This window comes from Penaeus japonicus, unplaced genomic scaffold (genome assembly GCF_977035675.1).
Source record: "Penaeus japonicus unplaced genomic scaffold, GWHDUDI00000001_assembly GWHDUDI00000008, whole genome shotgun sequence".
Classification (NCBI taxonomy): domain Eukaryota; kingdom Metazoa; phylum Arthropoda; class Malacostraca; order Decapoda; family Penaeidae; genus Penaeus; species Penaeus japonicus.
Window position 1 is genome coordinate 23,805,295 of NW_028234410.1, and position 22,500 is coordinate 23,827,794.

The 22,500-nt window shown below is 35.2% G+C and overlaps 2 protein-coding genes and 1 long non-coding RNA gene across 6 annotated transcripts in view; 1 reads left to right on the forward strand and 2 right to left on the reverse strand.

Moving 5' to 3' along the window:
• The window catches only part of LOC122257150 (lysosomal dipeptide transporter MFSD1), a 12,350-nt gene extending 1,541 nt beyond the window's left edge, over positions 1-10,809 (reverse strand). Inside the window, exons 1-12 of one of the 3 annotated variants that reach the window (XR_006223570.2) lie at positions 10,432-10,809; positions 8,822-8,927; positions 7,717-7,867; positions 7,248-7,373; positions 6,123-6,328; positions 5,423-5,633; positions 4,019-4,232; positions 3,823-3,920; positions 3,509-3,621; positions 2,863-2,993; positions 1,989-2,091; positions 1-1,480 (exon numbers count right to left, since the gene is read on the reverse strand). The exon at positions 1-1,480 is cut by the window's left edge and continues 1,541 nt beyond it. Coding sequence is in view for 2 of the 3 variants with exons in the window: in XM_043022242.2 (XP_042878176.1) it covers positions 1,442-1,480; positions 2,863-2,993; positions 3,509-3,621; positions 3,823-3,920; positions 4,019-4,232; positions 5,423-5,633; positions 6,123-6,328; positions 7,248-7,373; positions 7,717-7,867; positions 8,822-8,927; positions 10,432-10,554 (1,518 nt within the window). In the remaining variant the exon portion in view is untranslated. The remainder of the gene's footprint in view (positions 1,481-1,988; positions 2,092-2,862; positions 2,994-3,508; positions 3,622-3,822; positions 3,921-4,018; positions 4,233-5,422; positions 5,634-6,122; positions 6,329-7,247; positions 7,374-7,716; positions 7,868-8,821; positions 8,928-10,431) is intronic. The other 2 variants (XM_043022254.2, XM_043022242.2) reach the window with 2 other exon arrangements.
• A 79-nt stretch (positions 10,810-10,888) lies between these two features.
• On the forward strand, positions 10,889-11,348 carry LOC147471474 (uncharacterized). The gene is made up of 2 exons (XR_015191217.1): positions 10,889-11,007; positions 11,123-11,348. It is a non-coding gene; the product is annotated as an uncharacterized LOC147471474 (long non-coding RNA).
• A 1,998-nt stretch (positions 11,349-13,346) lies between these two features.
• The window catches only part of LOC122257165 (myophilin), a 10,515-nt gene continuing 1,361 nt past the window's right edge, over positions 13,347-22,500 (reverse strand). For both annotated transcript variants that reach the window (XM_086539268.1, XM_043022266.2), the window contains exons 3-5: positions 18,495-18,604; positions 16,242-16,449; positions 13,347-15,074 (exon numbers count right to left, since the gene is read on the reverse strand). In XM_086539268.1, coding sequence (XP_086395394.1) covers positions 14,889-15,074; positions 16,242-16,449; positions 18,495-18,604 — 504 coding nt within the window. In that variant the 3' untranslated portion in view covers positions 13,347-14,888. The remainder of the gene's footprint in view (positions 15,075-16,241; positions 16,450-18,494; positions 18,605-22,500) is intronic.

Sequence of the window (22,500 nt, forward strand, 5' to 3'; positions counted from 1 at the left end):
CCCCTTTAACCCATTCACAACGGGGCGATTCCAGCTTTAAATGGTCAGAATGCCATGATATTCGAACATATAAGCCTAACGCCTCGGGATTCTCGGGCGCACTAGCCGCGAGTGAGTGCTGTGGACCCGCTCACCTGGCGTGCCAGTCTTGTCCAAATATCTCGTTGCCACTGAACGTGATAGCAAGTCAAACAGCGCGAATGAGTTAATGGGAATTAATATCTTATACAAGAATGGTGACCTTTAAAAGATACATACAGCAATAAAGCTACAGCACTTACTGACTGTTCTGATACAGTCAATATATTCCAGTAATGCACTTTTTCTATCATACATCTAGTTTTCAGTCTTTAACGTTACTTTTGCACTCCCAAGGTTTTTTTCCCTCAAATATAAGAACTTTTCTGAATAAATGTTTTTTTACGAAAGCTATTAACGAACTGATGGTTAGAGTGAATGTACATATGCACTGTCTACTGTGGTTTCATTTTTTTTTTTTACACAAAGATGGCTCCACTAGAGATTAGTCACCAAAGATTTAATTAGTATGCCTACCTAACTTCACCTGTTTGTCCCATTTCTTCAAATTTTTGAGAAAAGTCTTCACCTTTACTACTTTTATTATTGTTTTAAACATTATAACAATGATGAGATGATAGTAGTAATAACTAGCAATAATAACGATAGTAACAATAACAGTTAATTGAAACAAAGGTTTTTCCCCTAAAAATTCAAGGACTAGAATAAACAGGTAGGCCAAGAAACTGACTGCTTGGTGACATTTATGTGTAGAAAAATATCTTAAAAACATGGTGAAGTGTGCATGTGCCTTAAAATTCTAAGATATTCACCTTCTCTCATTCAAACAAAGTTATTCTTTGCATACATAAAATACTTGTTAAATGTAAAAGAAGGGAAAAAACTAGATATAATAAAACATTTTTCTGAAATAAATGTATCCCTTATCAATCCTGTGTAAAATTGTATCCACAAAATTGAAGATCACTAATAAATGTTGAATATCCAGTCACTAACCTTTGTAATGCAAATTTACAAACATAAGAAAAGTATTCACAGTTTGCTCCCCCCTAAAAAAGAAAGAAAAAATGCTTAATAAAATACTATTACTAATAAACATTACAAAAAAAAAAACAGTCCACTTGATCATGTGAAAAAATAAAACATTCTCAAGAAACCTCAAATGCAAAATTTTGGACCCTAATCTACAGAATATATAAATCATTTCATTCTTAAACTGATTATGTAACACCATAGGAGATCAGGGAACAAATTCTTCTATTTTACAGTTTTCGGCATATCTTTTTGAACCTCCGTCTTTGGTATGAATGAAGATCATTTCACCACCACTGCTACTGCCTGAGCCCTGAAGGGAAATATACTATGACCTTCTTCAGGTGTCAACTATACATTGCCTCCTTCACTATGATGGCAGTATAGTATTTACGAGCTGAGTAGTCGTCTGAAAAAATGGTTGAATGGGTTTAGCATAGGTTTCAATATGAGGTCTGTACATGATTAATATGTGCATTTTTTAAGCTTTGTTTATCACAATTCATGATATTATTTCAGTAAGATGTTTGTATTTAAAATTTGAATCATATGAATTAAAATAAAACATTTTTACATAAAATTTTAATAAATGCAGATATTCCTATAATCTTTGGTAGACCTGACATAACAATATGTACACATTTGCATGTATGGAATTGCCTTTGATAAAAATCAAAGGAAAAGACAAGCACAATTCACCAAGACAGAAAATGCAATAAAATAAAAAGAATGATAAAGAATTTCACAATACAAAATGTGTATATTTGATTTATGATATTGAAATAGTTAACATACATCATGCCTAGTGAAATGACTCCTTTCCACATACCTCTTTCAACAGAAAAGGAAAATAAAAATGAATAAATGAAAAACCTAAACCCCCAAAATGATGATCTTGTACATCTAACAATACATACTCCCTGTCTCCCTCTCGGTTTCGCCGCTCAGCAACAGTAAGGTTAAGCACTCCTCCCAACGCAGCATCCGTCAACCACATTACCACAGTGGATATCAAGGCAACTAGGGAAAAAGAGCAACGAGACATACCATATTTACCATATGACAAATTTTTAAAGCAAAACAAAACATAAAAAAGCTAGATTAAACACGTAACATTTTCCATACATGAATTAATAATACATTATAAAATTAACACATATATTGAGAAAAAATTGCACGTTTTCTGTGATACATGTCACAAACAATGAAAAAATATAGATAAAAAAATACATCTTTTTCCCACAGAAATTTTTGAGTGAATAAATAATAAATTTATATTTGATAATTCACATTTACAAGCCCCATTATGTTATACAGGACAATCTTTGTATTTCATCTTTCTTGCTATAAATCTTACTTTCATACTATTTTAATGGGCAAAATACATAAATAACACATGTTACATACACATAAAAAACAAAGCTACCCAAAGAAGGAAAAGGAGAGAAAGATTTTTAAATATGAATATATGCATGATGTTATCCTGAACATTTCACTTAATCTCCACATCGCTTTTCCAACTTATTCTTCAAGCCTCCAAGAAACACCAAGTCATTATTCACTCCTATATATGTTTGCCAATACCAAAACAAAACATTGATGGTAAACAAGTGCCTAAACAGCAACATAAAAAAAAAAAAAAAAAAAAAAAAAAAAAAATCAAACCACAGAGCAGACAAAATCCCACGCATCCATTAGTCAACAGCAAGGCAGGACCCACTCTAATCACCGACCCTTAATACAGCACCCCCCATTCCACACCCTACACTCCTTCAGATCTCATAGCTTCACCTTTTCTTCTACCATCTCTGGATTCTCCTCTCCCTTTTTCTCATAAGCTGTCCTCTGAGTTGGCGACATCATCAGGTAGCCTCCCTTTTCACTGTCCACCACGTAGATGACAACTGTTGCCGCGATGGCAACTTTACACAGAGATGGAGAGAACATTTATACTGTGCACATAATTGCAATGAAAAAAATGTGTCGGATGCATATGGAGGAGGTATTACTAAACGCTATGATCTTTTTTCATATCCTGTAATAATATGAAGATTCCTTGTCTTTCACTTTTCTCATTAGTAATATATTTCAAAATAGTAGAAAACGTGTACAGGATTCAGATAGAAGTTTGCCTCTTTACATGTGATTAAGCACTAGGAATGGTGCAAATATAAAATAAATTTGTGGACATTACCCTTTAGGTATAAAAAAATTAGGCATATTCTGGCCTTGGGTCCTGAAGTCTATTTGTGGACACCTGCTCAACTGACCCAGGGCCAAATTCACCTTATCCACTCCCCATAAGCATGTGTGATCCTCCTACCAGCCTGTTGCTCCAACCCTATCTATGCTAGCCTCTCCATGATGTATGAGAACTCCTCACACACCATCATGTTATCATCTCTTATAAACCATTCAAATACCATCAAGCACTTACCACAAAGCCATACCATGTAGAACATTTCTAGGACAAGGTATCCTTTCAAGTCAACAATCAGTCCAGCCAACATGCTGATCAAGGCAAGGCCAAGGTTCTGAATACTCTGCATCCTGGAGAAAGAGACGAAGGGAGGGATGAAGAATAGAGATGTTAAAGAAACAAGCAAAATTCATACATTCCATCTTCACTAGCTATATAGATAAAAATACATATGACAGTGAGAGTGAGTGAGTGAGAGCAAGTGTGTGTGCAACAGTTTGAGTTTTGTAAATAAAAAATTGATGAAGACCAAAGATAAAAACTGTACTCACATGCCATACGCACTCCCAAGCTGGTGTTCTGGGATGATGAGAGATACCATTGGCCAAAGTGCACTGGCCAGGAGAGAGTATGATAAGCCTAATACACTCTGTGGGGAAGAAAGTTTTGTAAATTAGAGTTCAAAAGAAGAGGAAAAAAAAAACAAAAAACAAAACAAAAAGGACTTTACTTCAACCTCATTCTTACCATGGCAATAAAGGGATTGAGGAAGGTAAAGGTGAGGAGGGCATGGCAGCCAAGTGACACAAGCACTGCAATAAACACCCACAGGATGTTGCGCCCTAATCTGTCCACTACATATCCCAGGATAGGAGACGCGAAGGCTGAAATGATGTAGACAATGCTGCTGACGCCATTGGCATTCGTCTCATCAAAATCAAACTTGCGCATGAAGAAGACCCTGTGGGAAAAGTGGGGTATTTCAAAATATTTCATGGTTAATGAGGGTTATCTTTTAAATAAAAACAATGATAATCATAATAATTATGATGTTTCTGATGATGATGATGATGATGCACCTGATGATGATAATGATATGATGATGCATCTGATGATGATAATGATGTGATGATCCATCTGATGATGATAATGATGTGATGATCCATCTGATGATGATAATGATGTGATGATGCACCTGATGATGATAATGATGTGATGATGCACCTGATGATGATAATGATGTGATGATCCATCTGATGATGATAATGATGTGATGATCCATCTGATGATGATAATGGTGTGATGATCCATCTGATGATGATAATGATGTGATGATCCATCTGATGATGATAATGATGTGATGATCCATCTGATGATGATAATGATGTGATGATCCATCTGATGATGATAATGATGTGATGATCCATCTGATGATGATAATGATGTGATGATCCATCTGATGATGATAATGATGTGATGATCCATCTGATGATGATAATGATGTGATGATCCATCTGATGATGATAATGATGTGATGATCCATCTGATGATGATAATGATGTGATGATCCATCTGATGATGATAATGATGTGATGATCCATCTGATGATGATAATGATGTGATGATCCATCTGATGATGATAATGATGTGATGATGCATCTGATGATGATAATGATGTGATGATGCATCTGATGATGATAATGATGTGATGATGCATCTGATGATGATGATGTGATGATGCATCTGATGATGATGATGTGATGATGCATCTGATGATGATGATGTGATGATGCACCTGATGATGATAATGATGTGATGATGCACACCTGATGATGATAATGATGTGATGATGCACCTGATGATGATAATGATGTGATGATGCATCAGATGATGATAATGATGTGATGATGCACCTGATGATGATGATGATGGGATGATGCATCTGATGATGATGATGTGAAGATGCATCTGATGATGTGATGATGCATCTGATGATGATGTGATGATGCATCTGATGATGATGATGATGATGATGGTGATAGTAATAACTACCAGCTACATAAAAAAGGGGAAAAAAACAAATCAAACCCAAACAATAACAATATGACATTCACAATGCTGCAACATCAGAGAATCACCAGGGATACTCACTTGGCCAGCCCAATGAAAGGGAAGATGGCTACATAGTATGACACACAGATCACGCACAGGAGCCAGAAGGAGAGCGGGAAAGTGAGGATGTCCCTGAGCTGCACCTTCTCCCCAGACTCGGCCAAGTTGAGATGCAGCACCTTAGAGCGCCTCTTGTCAAGCAGGCCCAAGATCCCAGCGCACGCCAGAGAGAAGATGCAGGTTGCTCCAGCTATATGGGTGGAGGAAAAAAAGACAAACAAAATTAGTAATAGGGTTGATTTTTTTTGTGTCCAAGGCTATTTCTCGTTGTATGGATGAGTCGAGTTTGAATGCCTTGATAAAGAGGAGAATGAAATGAAATGAAAAAAGAGGGCGATAAGGGTCTAAATCTAAAATAGATTATATACATTGCCAACAACAAAAAAATTATCATGAGGGAGAATGTAAATAATAAAAATAAATGCTTTTCCAAAATATAAATATTTCATCCTTTATATCAGAATTTACCTTACCCTGTGAATTAGCTTTTTATGTAAAAAGAAAAAGGAAAAAGAGCTAATCTAGATATCTTTTAATTCTTCATAGCACAAAAGGTACAAGAATAATCAAAAGAATTATACTATGTTAAGCTTTTAAATAATCAGCTAATTAAAGAAATCAAATTCCTATTTACCAAAATCCAATCAAGCAATTACATTAAAATGAATATTTCACTAACCAATCAAGAGTGAAATTCCAAGCGTCTTGTACCCATCGGCAAAAGTATCAACCCAAGCATAGACAGGGCCCATGCTAAGGAAATTAACTGTGGAGCCAACACGAGCCATGCTCAGCTGCAGTCCAAACACAGTGTTTAGTTCTTTGCCTTTGAACCAGCTTACAGTGTAGGTGTTCTGGGCAACAGCAAGGGACTCACCACCAACTCTATAATAGATACACAATGCCACTTTTCAGAATCCTTGGCAAGTGAATTGCAACACACTTTATCTTGTGACAAGTACCACCTTCAGTATCTATGACAAATGACCAATGCCACCTACAGGCCTCTCTTACAATCAAATATAAGCCAGCTTTTAGAATTGTTGGAATATAAATCCTTCATTACTGAGTAAGCCAGTCTCAAAGGCAATGAAAAGCCATGCAACTAGTATATACTTGTTTTAGTTTTCAACCAATTATTTGGCAATCATCTAATAAAAAAATAGTTGTAAAAAAATAAAAAGCTAAAGTTATATGCATTATTAAAAGAGTGTTGTGAGTACATCATATTTAATCTTGGCAAATGAACAAATAAAGTGAAATAAAAGAGGGAGAGGGAGAGGGAGAGGGAGAGAGAGAGGGACAGGGAGAGAGGGGGAGGGGGAGAGGGAGGGAGAGAGAGATGAGAGAGAAAGAGAAAGATGAGAGAGAAAGAGAAAGATGAGAGAGAAAGGGAAAGATGAGAGAGAAAGGGAAAGATGAGAGAGAAAGGGAAAGATGAGAGAGAAAGGGAAAGATGAGAGAGAAAGGGAAAGATGAGAGAGAAAGGGAAAGATGAGAGAGAAAGGGAAAGATGAGAGAGAAAGGGAAAGATGAGAGAGAAAGGGAAAGATGAGAGAGAAAGGGAAAGATGAGAGAGAAAGGGAAAGATGAGAGAGAAAGGGAAAGATGAGAGAGAAAGGGAAAGATGAGAGAGAAAGGGAAAGATGAGAGAGAAAGGGAAAGATGAGAGAGAAAGAGAAAGATGAGAGAGAAAGGGAAAGATGAGAGAGAAAGAGAAAGATGAGAGAGAAAGAGAAAGATGAGAGAGAAAGAGAAAGATGAGAGAGAAAGAGAAAGACGAGAGAGATATTACACAACTTACCCAAATACAAAACGTCCTGTTTGCATCAACCAGAACTGATCTGTAACTGCACCAGCTGCATATATAAACTGGCCCACTGTAACTAATGAGGAAAATATAATGGTACCCCAACGGATACCAAATACTCTGCAGATTGAAGAAAAAACAACAAGATTATTTTATATGATTTGCGTTACACACTCTTTGCAATCTGAAAAGTGAAAATCATGATACTAAATATAGGCCTATACTTTTTTTGAAACAGAATAGCCACCAAATTTTTAAAAGTATAAGTATATATAAAGCATTCACTCTCACTCACTCACTCACACACACACACACACACACACACACACACACACACACACACACACACACACACTCACACACTCACACACACACACACTCACACACTCACACACTCACACACACGCACGCTCAAGCTAACACTCACACGCTCACAATCTCATACCCAAACATGCACACTCACCTGTCAATCAAGAAGCCCCCAATAAAGCAAAGGACCACATTAGGCCATGAGTACAGGGAGTAGAGGCTGGCAAATTGGACAGTGTTGACTCCCATGTCATCCTTAATCTGGTCCTGCAGCGAGCCAGGGGTGTCATAGCAGAAATAGGAACCTGGCACAAGCAGTGAGACAAGATGTCAACATAGGAAGGTAAAAACAACTCATATTCACAAGTAAAATAAATGATAAAGAACACAGCTATACTACCATGTACTATTTAGTTTACTGAGATTATAATTTCACAACATAATGAAACTCTGAATATGACAAGGCAAAAACTTTTCTAAGCTAAGTGAAAGTGGTAGCTATCATGATGCAATATCTACAAAAAGGTTTTCTTTCATTCTACACTTTAATAAAATCTTCAAACTGTATTAATATAACATCAGTATATAATAGCCAGGAAAACATTTAACATTTCTGTTAAAAATGGAAACTTATGCTGTTGTTATCATATGTTTGCAGAGAGGGCTGTGGAAAATGCCTCTTTTGTCCCCAGGTATGTGTGTGTGTGTGTGTGTGTGTGTGTGTGTGTGTGTGTGTGTGTGTGTGTGTGTGTGTGTGTGTGTGTGTGTGTGTGTGTGTGTGTGTGTGTGTGTGTGTGTGTGTGTGTGTGTGTGTGTGTGTGTGTGTGTGTGCGTGCATGCTTGTGCATGCTTGTGCATGCTTGTGCGTGCTTGTGTGTGTTCATGAGTGTTTATGTATTCATGTGTGTACAGGTTAATGTCATCATTAAAAAGAAAAAAAATCTAGATAATATTATCTAATCAATTCACCTCTCTACCAGTACTTAGGCTTAAGAGGGTGTGTAGACAAAGTATCAGAAACTCTATCTCTATTTGACACACTTATGTTCTTACTCTTTTGAAGCAATCTCTTACATTGGTTATCATTCACAGATAGTGATTTCACCTCGTTTCAACAAACAAATTAATAAACCAAAAGGAATTACATATAAGGAAAATTAATCCTTGTCAAAACTAAGTTCTTCCATTATAACTGTATACCATGAAAACCACTTATTCTTAGGTACTTCTTAAACATCACAACTTTAATCAATACATACCAAAACCCAGGAAGCACATGAAGAACAAGGCACTAAACCTATAGACTCCTTTCCGAGGATCGCAACATGCTGACGCTCCACATCCTGTCAGCTCCACCTCTTCACACTGAAAATATTCTTGGGTGAGTAAGCTTTTCATTTAGTCACAGATTTTTCATATATTCTATTCACTATTTTTGTGTACCCTTTCAAAGCTTTAAAATGCATATGATTATAAACATATTGTATCATTATTTCTACAATCTAAAAAAATCTGTATTGCATTTCAGAGCATCTTATTTTCTTTAACATTGGGAAACTTCATTACAGTAGATTTCCTTATCTAAACAAATTTCATGAATATAAATAAAAGATGTTTAATAGATATAAAATCAGAGCTATCTCAAGGTTAAACAATTATCATTTTAGTGATTTCATCTCTTTTTATGGTTTTTAATATACAATGGGAATGGGGAGGCAAATCATACATGTGCTTGATTTGAGTCTATTCCAAAAATAATCATGAAACAAACTGCCGCATGATTTAGCAGGGTAGATCATGGACTGGCTTTTTACATGATAATAAATCTCTAAATACAGTGTCAGCACAAATGCTGTGTTGTGAGCAATACCTAACCTTACAAAAAATAACTTTCTATTGTATTTAGTAATGCAGAGAAACACTCAAACTATTTGGTATAATACACCAAAACACATTAATGAGACCATCCTTACTAATACCTGTTATATAAGGTTAGTTTCGATAGGTTATAAATATATTGAACATCCCTCTATTGTTTTTGACAAAAACATGTGTATCAGCCAAAAACAAAACTGTGTCAGTCATATTACTCTAGCATTTACCAGTTTTGATTGAAGATCAAAAAAGCTGATTGAGTATTTTTTCTGTATCATATAAGCAAATCAGAATTAACTGTTTATCATGTAGGTTATAGTTGACCTTCTAAAAATACATCTGAATTTCAGCCGGAAGATTTATTAATAGAAAAAAAATTATCCCATATGACAATGTACTAGGCAACCCAGAGTCCAATATGATAAATTTGTAAGTAAGTGTAATCCACATACTCATGTGAACTGACCACACCTAGTCTCCCCAAAGACACATAGATAACATCACCAAACTTAATTGTGTAATTATCATTAAACAACTAAATTTTCCAAACAAGGCTGTTTACTCAATTATCATACAAAAAAACTAAATGGCAGCCATGGCATTATCTCAAGTGACTTTATAAACTTGACAAAATCAATCAATCACATATAAAAGTATTAATTTCTGTCTTTAGCTCTTTAGATCATCAAATTAACATCTTTGGAGCTACACTTCTCTACTCTTTCAAATATTAATGTCTATACTCAGAATAACTTTAAAGCTTCTGTCAAACCACCTCTAACCAAAATTTAAGAAATCCTTTTGGGGATGAAAACATGGGCATACTCTCAGTGTGCTAAATAAGGAATTAAATTATAAAACGGATCACCTGATATATACATGACTTGGTTCAAATCCCGTGGCAACCTTCCCATTTCTGGCCTGAACAATAAAACCCAACACCACATGAAGCCAAAGTCTCTGACATGAACCCCTCCCCCTCCACTGTACTCACCTCGCCTCCTCCTCCTCCAACATGCTCCTCAATGACATCATTATCCTCAACTATATCCGGCGGAGGAGGCATACTATCCCCGTGCAGAGAATCCTCGTCGCGAGAAGACGTAAATTCCACCATTTCGCAGCGAGATGTGGAAGGTCTGAGGCTCCCACCGCTGATAGTAAGTCACGTGAGAAGAGGGTGGCGTTTTCACACAAGAGCGGCTGGGAGTGGGTCGTCACTGAAGGAAATCAGCTGTTTCATATCAACAAAGCATGGCGAGACTAGTGCGCGCGCTCTCAGGTTCTTTATCCTCACTTATGTGGCCCCGATTGTTGTCAGAGATTGCCCAGGTTATTGATGTTACATATAAAAATATTTCCTTCATAAACTAAGAGGAAAAGAAGTATCAGTGATCAATTATATAAATTGAATATCAAGGTTTATCGCTTAAATTTGTCTTGGCAAACAAATGTGCGTTCGCACATCACTGTAATTCGCATTGACAGTCACTGCTCACTCTATAACACTCATAATGAGTTGAATAGTTCAATTTAGAGCTTTAGAATCTCCTACAGCTCATCAATTAAGGTGGGAACATAAAACATAAATCTATTTAAATTATTTTTGTCCATTTTCTTTTCTTTTTCGTGTTTTCTGTTTTCCAAGTGTTGATTTATAAATTGTTGTTATGTTTGCTTTCAAGGTAATGCAGATAAGAAGGACAAGTGGAGATAAAGCTGACGATAGAGTTCTGTGTCTTATCTGATAACATCCTGGCACCAGATAAGTTGTTGATAATACAGCAGCAATATGCTGTATGAGGTTTATAACAATGATAATGACAATGGTGTCAATATTATTCCTAATAATCATGCACATAGCGTAGATGCAAGGTAATAACTAAGAATAAAATGATATTTTAATTATAATATTGATTTTAATTGTGATGTAAATAACAGTTGTATTTTCAATAAAAAATATGACAATGATAATCATAGTAGTAGTAGTAGTAATGTTACTGATAATAACTAATACTAATAATGGTAATGACAGTGATAAAAATATTAATGATAATAATAATGATGATAATATCAATGTTAATGATAATGGTGAGGATGAAGATGATAGTAATAATAATGATAATATAACAAGCATGATGATAAAGATAATAGTAATAGATGTAATAATAATGATTATAATACTGATAAGAATGGTGATAGGATTAAAGATAGCTGTCATAATGATAATGACAATCCTCATTATGATAACAATAATAATGATAAATGATAATAATGACAACAGTAATGATAATGGCAATGATTATACTATGATGAAAATAATGCTGAGGATGATGAAAATAATGGTAACCATGATAATAATTGTTAAAATGATAATGCTATCGATAGTAATGATAACATTAATGATAATAACAATATACATCGTTATAATTGCAATAATAGTAAACATTATAATAATAATTATAACGATGATAATGACAGTAATGATTGATGTCGTGCTGTCCACGTCGGATGGTGAAGAATGTGTCGGAAATTATAATAATATTGATAAATATATTAATGATAATGCACGGACATATATTCGCCTTACATACATCTGCAATTTGACGGTTTTGATATTTAATAATTTTTAAAATACTAATTACATAAGGAAATATGTAATCAGAATGTTTTTGATGTTATCGTGACACTGACCTTCGAATGACAAGATAACTAGTATGAATAAAGAAACACGTACTGTCAATACGTGTTTAAAATTAGGAGAGAGGGCTCTTTTTGGCAGATACAGCAGTTTATAGAGAAAAAAAAATGTTCACCAACAATTCTAATGGGATAATTGACTTTGTTTATATCAATATCGCGTGTTTTGTTCATAACCTCTCACTGTGATATTGTTCCTCTTTCCTTGAAAATTACAATTTCTTCATTGTCTAACTTCGCTGTTGCTGAGATACAAGTTTAAAGCATATTCGTCCCCTCTAGCGTTACGTTACAACTTATATTCTCTTCAATCACTTAAGCGGTTGTTCGTTGAACGCGTTCCAGTTTATGTATGCATTTCAACAAGTGTGGGATTTATATCACTAGAGTAGACTCTATATGATTGGCGTGATGGTTTTCGTTCCGAAATATGCGTATATATGCCAGCCCTCTTCATGTTTGTTTTTGTAAACTTATTTATTTACCCAGGTTCCCCTTAATAGTTATTCCAATGCCCTTTTCTCTCCTCAACGTATGAAATTTTGTTTCTCAGGTGTAGGGGATTGGATTTTACTGTTAAGGTACAAGCTTCATGGCATTTGTTGGTATCTGCAATTTCTATTTATTAGTTATTAGTGATCCTTTTTTGCATCGTCAAGATTGATCCTTGTGGTACTCTAAGTAGAGTGTTTTGCTCTAATTACTGCCCCCATTTGCCCTTCATATAGAAAGTCATTCAACCATTTGTGAAGCTTTCCATTAACTTCACTTGTGCTCTATATGTAATTTTAGTCTTATGTGCGACACCTTGTCAGATGCATTTTTGAAAGTATACAGTCTATTCAGCCGTCTCAGGTACAGTATCTCCGCAACGCCTTAATGGGAATGAAGGAGATTTAGGACGCATGGCCTATTCTGCCTGTATCCACATTTTGTTTTTCAAATAGACCCATCGTTTTCTTATTAGCTTCTCAATCAGTTAGTATACTAATTTGATTAATTATTATGCTCCCAGATTCATAAGGTTTTGTCTATGACCTCTTTTGTATAGGGGTGTGTTATTCGCATAAATTCAATTTACCCAAGGAAATATATTCCGATTTACGAAAGGGAAATTAAAAATACCATACAAACATAATAAGGAGTCAAGCAAAACCCCGTCAGCTCGCGCTACAGCCATTGATTTTTACATTGGGGATGGTAAACATATTTTTACATAAATGTTTTATTTTATTTTATGCACATTCATTTGTTTATACACATGAAACGTTTAGTACACATTCAGATAAAAAGTATTACATCTGTATACATAATAAATAACAAGCAAAAGAAACCGACAAGTCTAGATGATGAAATTAACTTCGTCCAAACTTCATTATTTTGTAAAATTGATCTGAATTTGTCTCTTGATAAATTGCAATCAAGGATAAGGATAAGCCAGATTTGCGGAGCAGATGCTACGCCGGGCTTGTATGCACTGAGGTGAGCCCGCCTGGATAAGGATAAACCAGATTTGCGGAGCAGATGCTATGCCGGGCTTGTATGCACTGAGGCGAGCCCGCCTGTGTCGGCGTGTGCTAACTCGTGAGAGAATGTGCCAACGAGTGTTGACTCGATCTGAGCTTGGTCCTTACCCAACGCAGTGCCCAGCTACGTCAGTAACCGCCAGGTGACAGTGGAAGCTCACGAGCTTGGGCGAGGCTCAAATTGCAATCCTTTTCCCACTTTCACGAAAATCTGGATACGTTTTAGGCAGCCCATATATAAATAAATAACAATGGAAATGTATTTCGACAACGGCTTGCGTCAAAACATCAACCAACCTTGATGTTAACTGAAGATTAAACTACTATGTCACTCTTTATGTAAACATTTATTAATACATGCAGTGATGAACTGAGCGAAGACAAAGAAGCGACGATGAAACATTGATAAATGATGGAGTGAAGTGTTTGATAAACTTGTGAGTAATAAGCACGAAATAATAATAAAGATTAAATAAGATAGATAGGTATAATTTGAGTTAATGCAAGGACAACGTACGTAACAGGAAATTTCAATAACATAACGTCCTTTTAACTACTACAAAAATGGAGCTCTAACGTCTATGGCTTTCAAAATAAATGGTAAATGCAGCAAGTGTGTTAAAAGCCTTTAGTAAACAAAAAAGTAGATTCAATTGATAAAATATACATCCACAAATAAACATATAACACAATAGAGCTGAAACACTTCCAGGTCAATGAATCTGACATAATATAAAATATTAATCACAACAAGTACAACAATTCAACCACTCAAATCACAAGCTCGTCAGGCTTTTGCAGTCTTGATTATCATATAACCTTTACAAATGAATCGCCATCATTTCAGACTTTTCTGGATCTTTATAACCTGAAATATTTTATCCATTCATATAATTTCGTATTTATTTCTTCGCATTTACCTTATCACTCTTTACTGCCATTGATTAACTGAATCACTGGTTATTGAATAAGTGATACCAACACGTCATCTTATGCCTTGTATTTTCTCTTCCTCTCTAACCCTAACTCTATTTCTCCTTTGTTTCTCCCTCTATCCCTACCCACACTCTCCTTTAACTGCACCTCTTCCTTTCCTCATCTTTTCATCCTCTCGTCTCTCTTTTTCCTCCCTTTACCTCTCTCTCACTCCCATCTTCATTATCACCTCTACATCCCCCCTCTCATTCCCTTATTCTATTCCTCTCTCTCCCTGTCTCTCCCTTCTTCAGTTATAGAGCGAGTGCTTGGTGGTCTTCTTCTCCTCTTTGGGCTTCTCGGAGGTGAGCTGCGCCAAGACGTCCTTCGTGTCTCTGTGTCCGGGCATGTCGATCTTCTTCTTCGGCTCCTTCAGGAAACTCGGCTCATCTCCCAACTTAGGGCAGTCGTCGCCCATGTTGGGGTCCTGCGCCACCTGGAGGAGTAAGGGAAGGGAATGGTGCTTGATATAATATGTTATTTATATTAGTTGCGATATTGATTTGATGACTCTTGTTGCCAGGGGGAGGAGGAAATTGAGTGATGTGTATTGTGATGATAAGGAAATGGTCGTAATAATTTTGGCAATAACACACACACACACTCACACTTGCTGCCACCACCACCATTAACCCTACCACTAAATATTTTCCTAGTTGATATTTTGCTATCGCAATACTGCCGCGATACTTGGCAATACTTATGTGGCTCTCAGTGACCGCTTCTTCTACTACTATTACTGCTGTTGCCGTTATGGCTCTGTTACTATTAATAATGTTATTCAACACCTGGATGAATAAGAAACAGATAATTAAATACAAGTACAATGATATATATAACGATCGTTTATTATAACAATAATGATCTCAATAATAATCCGTCGCAGGAAGAGGAAAGGCGTTGGATATAAAGGAAAATATATATCATAATATGCATATAATATAAACAACAAATACTAATGATAACATAGAGATAGTATATAATAATTACGAATATATTAAAAATTTAGGAAGCTTACAATGGACAAGAAACGGATATTAGAGACCAGAGACAAAGAGGGCGAGCAAGAGAGAAAAGAGAAGACTATAGATTCGAGACGAAATCACAAAAGGATTCGTAAGACTAGTAAGAAAACAGTAGTTCAGCCACTCAAAATATGGGATCACGTCGTCCTTTCTAACTCGTTTAAGATTTAACCATTTTTAGAGCTTTTATAATATTTCCCATTCACTTTCATAATTCTTCATTTATCTTGTAATTTCACACAATCACACACACTCACAAATGATAAAAACGACAGCAACAAAAATTGTAAATCCAAACTATCACTCGTGCACTAACGAAAAGCGTCTTGTAACAGTCACAGTCACAAACAACATATAAAATAACAACAACGAAAATCGCCTTCTAAATTCACACAACCACTCACGCACACACAAACAAAAACAACCAAAACTACCCTGTAAATTCACGTAACCACTCAGGCACGAATGAACAACAACAAACGCCTCGTAAATTCACACAATCACTCACGAACGACAAAAACAGCCAAATGCGCAAAGAACAGAGCGACCTCTGGTTCCGCGCCGTCCACTTCCCTCACCAATTTAGCCAGGGCGTAGATACACCTCGTCACTCGAGGGACGTTACGTAAGTGAAGCAGATCCTCCGGGTGGAAGAGCTTCTCCTTGGGCACGCCGTACGCCTCCGCCTGTTCGAGAAAGTTCTTGATGTTCTTTTGCTTGCTCCGAGCGCCTTCCCACGTGATGGTCTCCTCGGGAATGCAACCCGGCTTTATCCGGTTCATAAGCCTGTAGAGACACGCAAGTTATGTAATATATGCACGCACACGCGCGCGCGCACACACACATATATGTATATATATACATATACACATATATGTATATGTATTATGTATGTACATATATATATATACATATGTATATACATATATATGCACATACACACATATATATGTATATATATACTTATATATATGTATACATATATACACATATATGATAATATAAATACTACTACCACTATTAACTGTAATAAAATTAGTAATCATAATAATAATGATAACAACAACAACAACAATGATGATAGTAGTAGTAGTATATTAATAATAACCAGTACTTTTATCTATATTGATAGTGATACCGATAATAATCATCATTATCAATTATCATTGATAATAGTGATAGTAGTAGGAAATATAGATATAGTTACAATAACAACGGAAAAACTATTACTACTAACAGTATATAAAAAAAAACATAACAAGATTGCCCTTCAGTGCAATCATACAGGAATTGCACAAATTTCCTGCGTGCAATTCACTATCCCGCGAAGCAGCTGCTGTGCTTCCGCGCTATTTATATATCCGGGATGGGTTGGCGGCTTCGAAAAAACGGTTGCCATGTTGCCAAAATTGCACGTGTTTGCAGAAGAAAAAGATGAGAGAGAAAAAAAGAAAAAGGTAAAAAGACAGACATGAATTTAAAAAAAGACATGATAATTAAGATAAGGAATAAATATAATAAACAAAATAATTTAAATAATATGTAAGGAATAAGAAAGCAAGAAGAAGAAAAAGACGAAAACGGGAAAAGAAATTGATTCCGATAGTGCCTTTCAACAGCTGACATTGCATATGCATTATGCATATCAGCGTCATAAAATGATCAAATATCACAAGGCGGCTAATTATTTTGCATAGCTATACAATTATGCTATCATTATAGATATTAGTGTGGTAATTAAATTTCATTAGACTTTTTTACTACTAATAATAAAATAAATAATGAGGGTAATGGCAATAGTATTAATAATGATGATAATCATAATCATGATGAAGATGATAAAAGTGACAATAATAATGCTAATAATAATGATAATAATAACAATAATGTTAATATTTATGATAATGGTGACGATAATAATAATAATGGTAATAATAATGACGATAATAATAATAATGGTAACAACAACAACAATAATGTTAATGATGATGGAGATGAGGATGACGATAATTATAACAAGAGTGATGATAATAATTACAGTAAGTACTAACAATAATGATGATGATAACACTACTACTAATACTGATAATGATAATAACAATGATAATAAGAAGAATAACAATCATAATAACGTGAACAAGAAGAAAAAAATACGTTTAAGAACAACATAAATAGCAAGAATAAAAATAATAAATACAAAGTTGATGATCAATATAATAATGATATATATTACAACATATTATACATTGCAGTGATAGTATTTTAGATGATACTGACTTTAAAAATTACCAATGACATCAACAGCAATACCACCTCCTATGATAACAATAATCATGGTTATAATAACGCTTAGATGTTAACAATGATAACAATAATTGCTATCAGTTTAATTAGAATTGTCAGTATTATCTTCATTTCTTTATCCTTATCACTTTTAAATGACAATAACACAAACAACTCACAGCCATGCCATTATGATTATTAACTGTATATCAGAATAGAAATCAACACACAATTCATTACTAGAAATCTCACACACTCTTCTCTTTCTCGTTCTTTGAGAGAAAGGGAGGGAGAGAGAGTGAGAGAGAGAGAGAGAGAGAGAGAGAGAGAGAGAGAGAGAGAGAGAGAGAGAGAGAGAGAGAGAGAGAGAGAGAGAGAGGGAGAGAGAAAGAAAAAAAGAAAGAAGAAAAAGAAAAAACAAAATCTCTATTGAGGTACTTAATACAGTTGATCAATTTACACCCGTTACCACCGATTATGCAAGGTAAGCACACACAGAAAATAAATATACATATATGACAACCCATAAATGAAAAGCCGATCCTTACTTGCATAGAATACATCCGTCTTTCAAGAAGAACTCAAAGTCCACCCTGGCTGCCTCGTCTATCATGTTATAAATCCAAATGAGGATGTCGTTTTCTTTGATGGTGTCGCGCTGTAAACAAAAGAAAAGCGTTTGAGATCATGTTGAGAGGTGTTGAATGCCACAATGTTATGGTAGTGATTATGATGATACTATGTATGTTGGGCGTGTGAAGGTGGTATCTTTGGGTATTTGGGACTGTGTATGCTTCTCTCTCTCTCCCTCTCACACTATCCTTCTCTCTCTCTCCCTCTCACACTATCCTTCTCTCTCTGTCTCTCTTTCTCTATCTCTCCTTTATTCTCTGTCTCTGTCTCTTACTCAAACTCTTTATCCATCTTTCTTTTTTGCACTTAAGTTTTATGAAGTTAAGTATAACAACTCATAAATACTGAAGATATATGATGAGTTATTTAAGTTCTGGCACGCTTAATGAAATCTCAGTGCCTATCTGCGCTTTTTCAGTAGGGCAAAATTTATGTACAGATGAACAAATGTCAGATAAGTTTACGGCATTGAGATGAATTTGGGTTATTGAAATGAATTATGAAAACTTGTATCACAAATGTACATCATCTACTTTCTCCACCATAGTATTTTTCCTCTAAGCTCATGTTGAACCCACTAAAAAAACATAACACCATAGCGTGAGAAACAATGATGGGGAAGCTGATAATATTAACAATAACGAGAATAATAATTGCATAACTGACAATAATGATAATAATAACGATGATAATGACGATAGCACTAATACTACTACTACTAATGATAATAATAATAAGGATAACAATCATAATAACGTTAACAAGAAGAAAAAAAACATGGATTTGGATTATTGAAATTAATTATTAAAACGTGTATCACAAACGTACATTATCTACTTTATCCACCATAGTATTTCTCCTCACGAAAAAAAAAAAAAAAAACATAACACCATAGCGTGAAAAAAACAATGATGAGGATGGCGATAATAATTCTTTGGAAAAGTTACCACAATCATAGCACGTAAACAGAAACATAGCAGCACCAACATGAAAAAGATGTGAATTAGTTTAAAGCGAATATAACCATAACAATGAAACAAGCCTTTGTCTTTCATGTGATACGTTCAAAGCATCTCCACATGACTTGGCAAGAGTGAGGCCAAGGAATCTTTTAAAAACAAATAGAACACAGTTTCTTGTGTTACTATTTCTCTAATGTATACTGTTTTCTTTTTAGCGCATGATGGAATACTGGTTCCTGTTTTATCGAAGGAATTAGCGAAGATAAATTATTATATTTCTTTTCGTTTCATCTTTGTGTTTCTTTGCTGATTATTCGGTCGTTTAATTATCTGTTTGCCGATGAAGTAAGGGAGAGCGATAAAGATGGATAGATAAGAGAGATAGACAGAAAGCTGGATAAACAAATAGGGAGGAAAGATAGAGAAGAACAGATTACAAGAAGTGAGGAAGAAAGACAGAAGATCGGAAAGAGAAAAGGAGGCAGAGACATATAGATAGAGAAATACAAAACGAAAAGCAGACAGAGAGATAAAAGGAAGGAGAGAAAATAGAGAGAATAAGTCATGGAGGAAAGAGCGAATGAAAAAAAGAGAAAAGAGAAACCAAACGTGGAGAGGCGAGTGCTGACAACCGGTGCGACGGAGGTATAATTTCGTCATGTTTATCCCTGCGTAAAAGGTTCAAGGTGGATATAGCACATGCCCGGATGTTGCTTCAGCTGGGGCGGGAGAGGAGAGAGAAGACAAGAGGATAAAGGAGGGTATATATATATAGAAAGTCAAAGATGGAAGAAGAAAGATGACGACGAGGTGGAAGGACAAAGTCGAGAAAAGTAATGAGAGAAAGAGAGGGATGAGGGGTTTGGAGTGTAATATATATACATACACACACACACACACACGCACACACACACACACACACACACACATATATATATATATATATATATATATATATATATATATATATATATACAGTCAAAATGAGTTAACATTAACATCACAAAAAAAAAAAAAAAAAAATCCCTAAACTTGAACATCGTAAGTAAAACGGAAGTAATTAAAAATGTCTCCCTTCGCAACAGGCATGTGGAATGTAGCATAAAAAATATGAGCGCGAGTGCCAAGGGAAAAATAAATGGGCTCGTTTCCCCCCCGTTTGTAACTCGGATCTTTTTGGCGGGAAATAAACATCACGAAGCGTCATCTTCCTCTCTGACGTCATACCTTTGCCGCAGTAAACAGTGGTAATGTCTGTTTGTTGTGACTATTGACTGTGATGTCAATGTGATAATTATTTTCAAATTTCTTCCTTGGTTACAAGAAGTATATGGGAAATAAATGTGGGAATGAGATATGTATACATGTGTGTGTGTGTGTGCGTGCGTGTGTGTGTGTGTGTGTGTGTGTGTGTGTGTGTGTGTGTGTGTGTGTGTGTGTGTGTGTGTGTGTTTGTGTGTGTGTGTGTGTGTATGTGTGTGTGATCTATTATACTTTAAACAGTCGAATTTGTAAGAATTCTTTAGCAAGTTTACCACCGGACTATATTGAAAAGGAAGTCTTTAGTTCGACATTTGTCCTCGCAAAAGCTTACATTTTTTACCTTCTGTTTTATTTAGCTACAGGTACAATAACAGAGACGTGTTTTCACCTTTCAAAATAAAACAAGTTTTTGAATTCTAATAATACTATTTAAGTGTTTGGCTAATGTCCCACTTCGTCAATGCCATTAGGTAACCGTTTTGCTCAGGCGTTCAAAGTACACAAAGCAAGTTAACTGTCGACTGACAGGTAACCGCTATACAGCAGACAAAAACAACGGTCACATTATAACGGCCACAAACTAGGGACAGAAACACAATGACAGTACATCGGTAATGGCAATAATACAGTGGATAATAACACAGTTACATCTAGGTAACACGTAGCAAGGTAACACGATGTAGTAGACAAGTTCCGGTAACACAGTAACGGCAAGGTAAGACTCAGAACATGAACAAACATGAATATCATAACATGAGTTATTTTGCAAAAGATTAAATCAATCAAATAAATTTAAATCTAAGAATGAGATATTATCGTGCTGTTTTGTTGATGATTTGATAATTGCAAAATGAACAAATATAATTTCTTCGGATAATTAATATAAAATTTCCATATTGTTTTCATAATGCATTTACTAAAATGACCCACGTATTTTTACCTTCATTGTTATATCCTATCATATTAACTCTCCTGGTGCTTTTAATGCTATGCCTTAATCTAAAGGTCTCACGAGAGACTGCATTTCAACATTTTAAAGTTCTTATCCAATAGAATTTGCATCGTTATAAGTTATTTACAGTGTAAGATATTCAAATGAATACACATACGTGCAAGTAAAGTGAAGATACATTTTTAGTTGATTGTGTATAGCGGTAAAAGCGACGTTTAGCAATTGTGGTGAAAATGTGTGACTAAACTGACAAATTATTTTTACATCATTTTGCAAAATGAAAAAAAAAACGCTTAACACTATTTGTTTATACGTCTGAATATACTGACGAATTCTCCATATAATTTCTGTAAAATGGAAGACGACGACGATTAACATAATCAGACAGACATCTCTTCGAGTTGTTCATCCGTGCATATCTCTACTTGATCGTCACCTTATCAACCACTATCCTCGTTAACGTAAAAAAAATTACTTTGTTAATGAAACAAAAGCAAGTGCAAGCTCATTTTGCCAGTTGTAAACAAATGCCTTTAATCGATTCTGAAAGAGACCTGACCTTCACTAGACTCCACCAGCTATAAGCGTCTACATGCGAGCAAGCCCAGAAAGTTATTTAAACCAAGAAAATAATTTGTGCTTTCTTTCTTGGCTGATATGACCAAGAACAAATCACGTAGAGACCCTGTTCATGTGCACTAGGTTATCTTATGCGTTTTTTTTTTATTTTTGAGGATCACATCT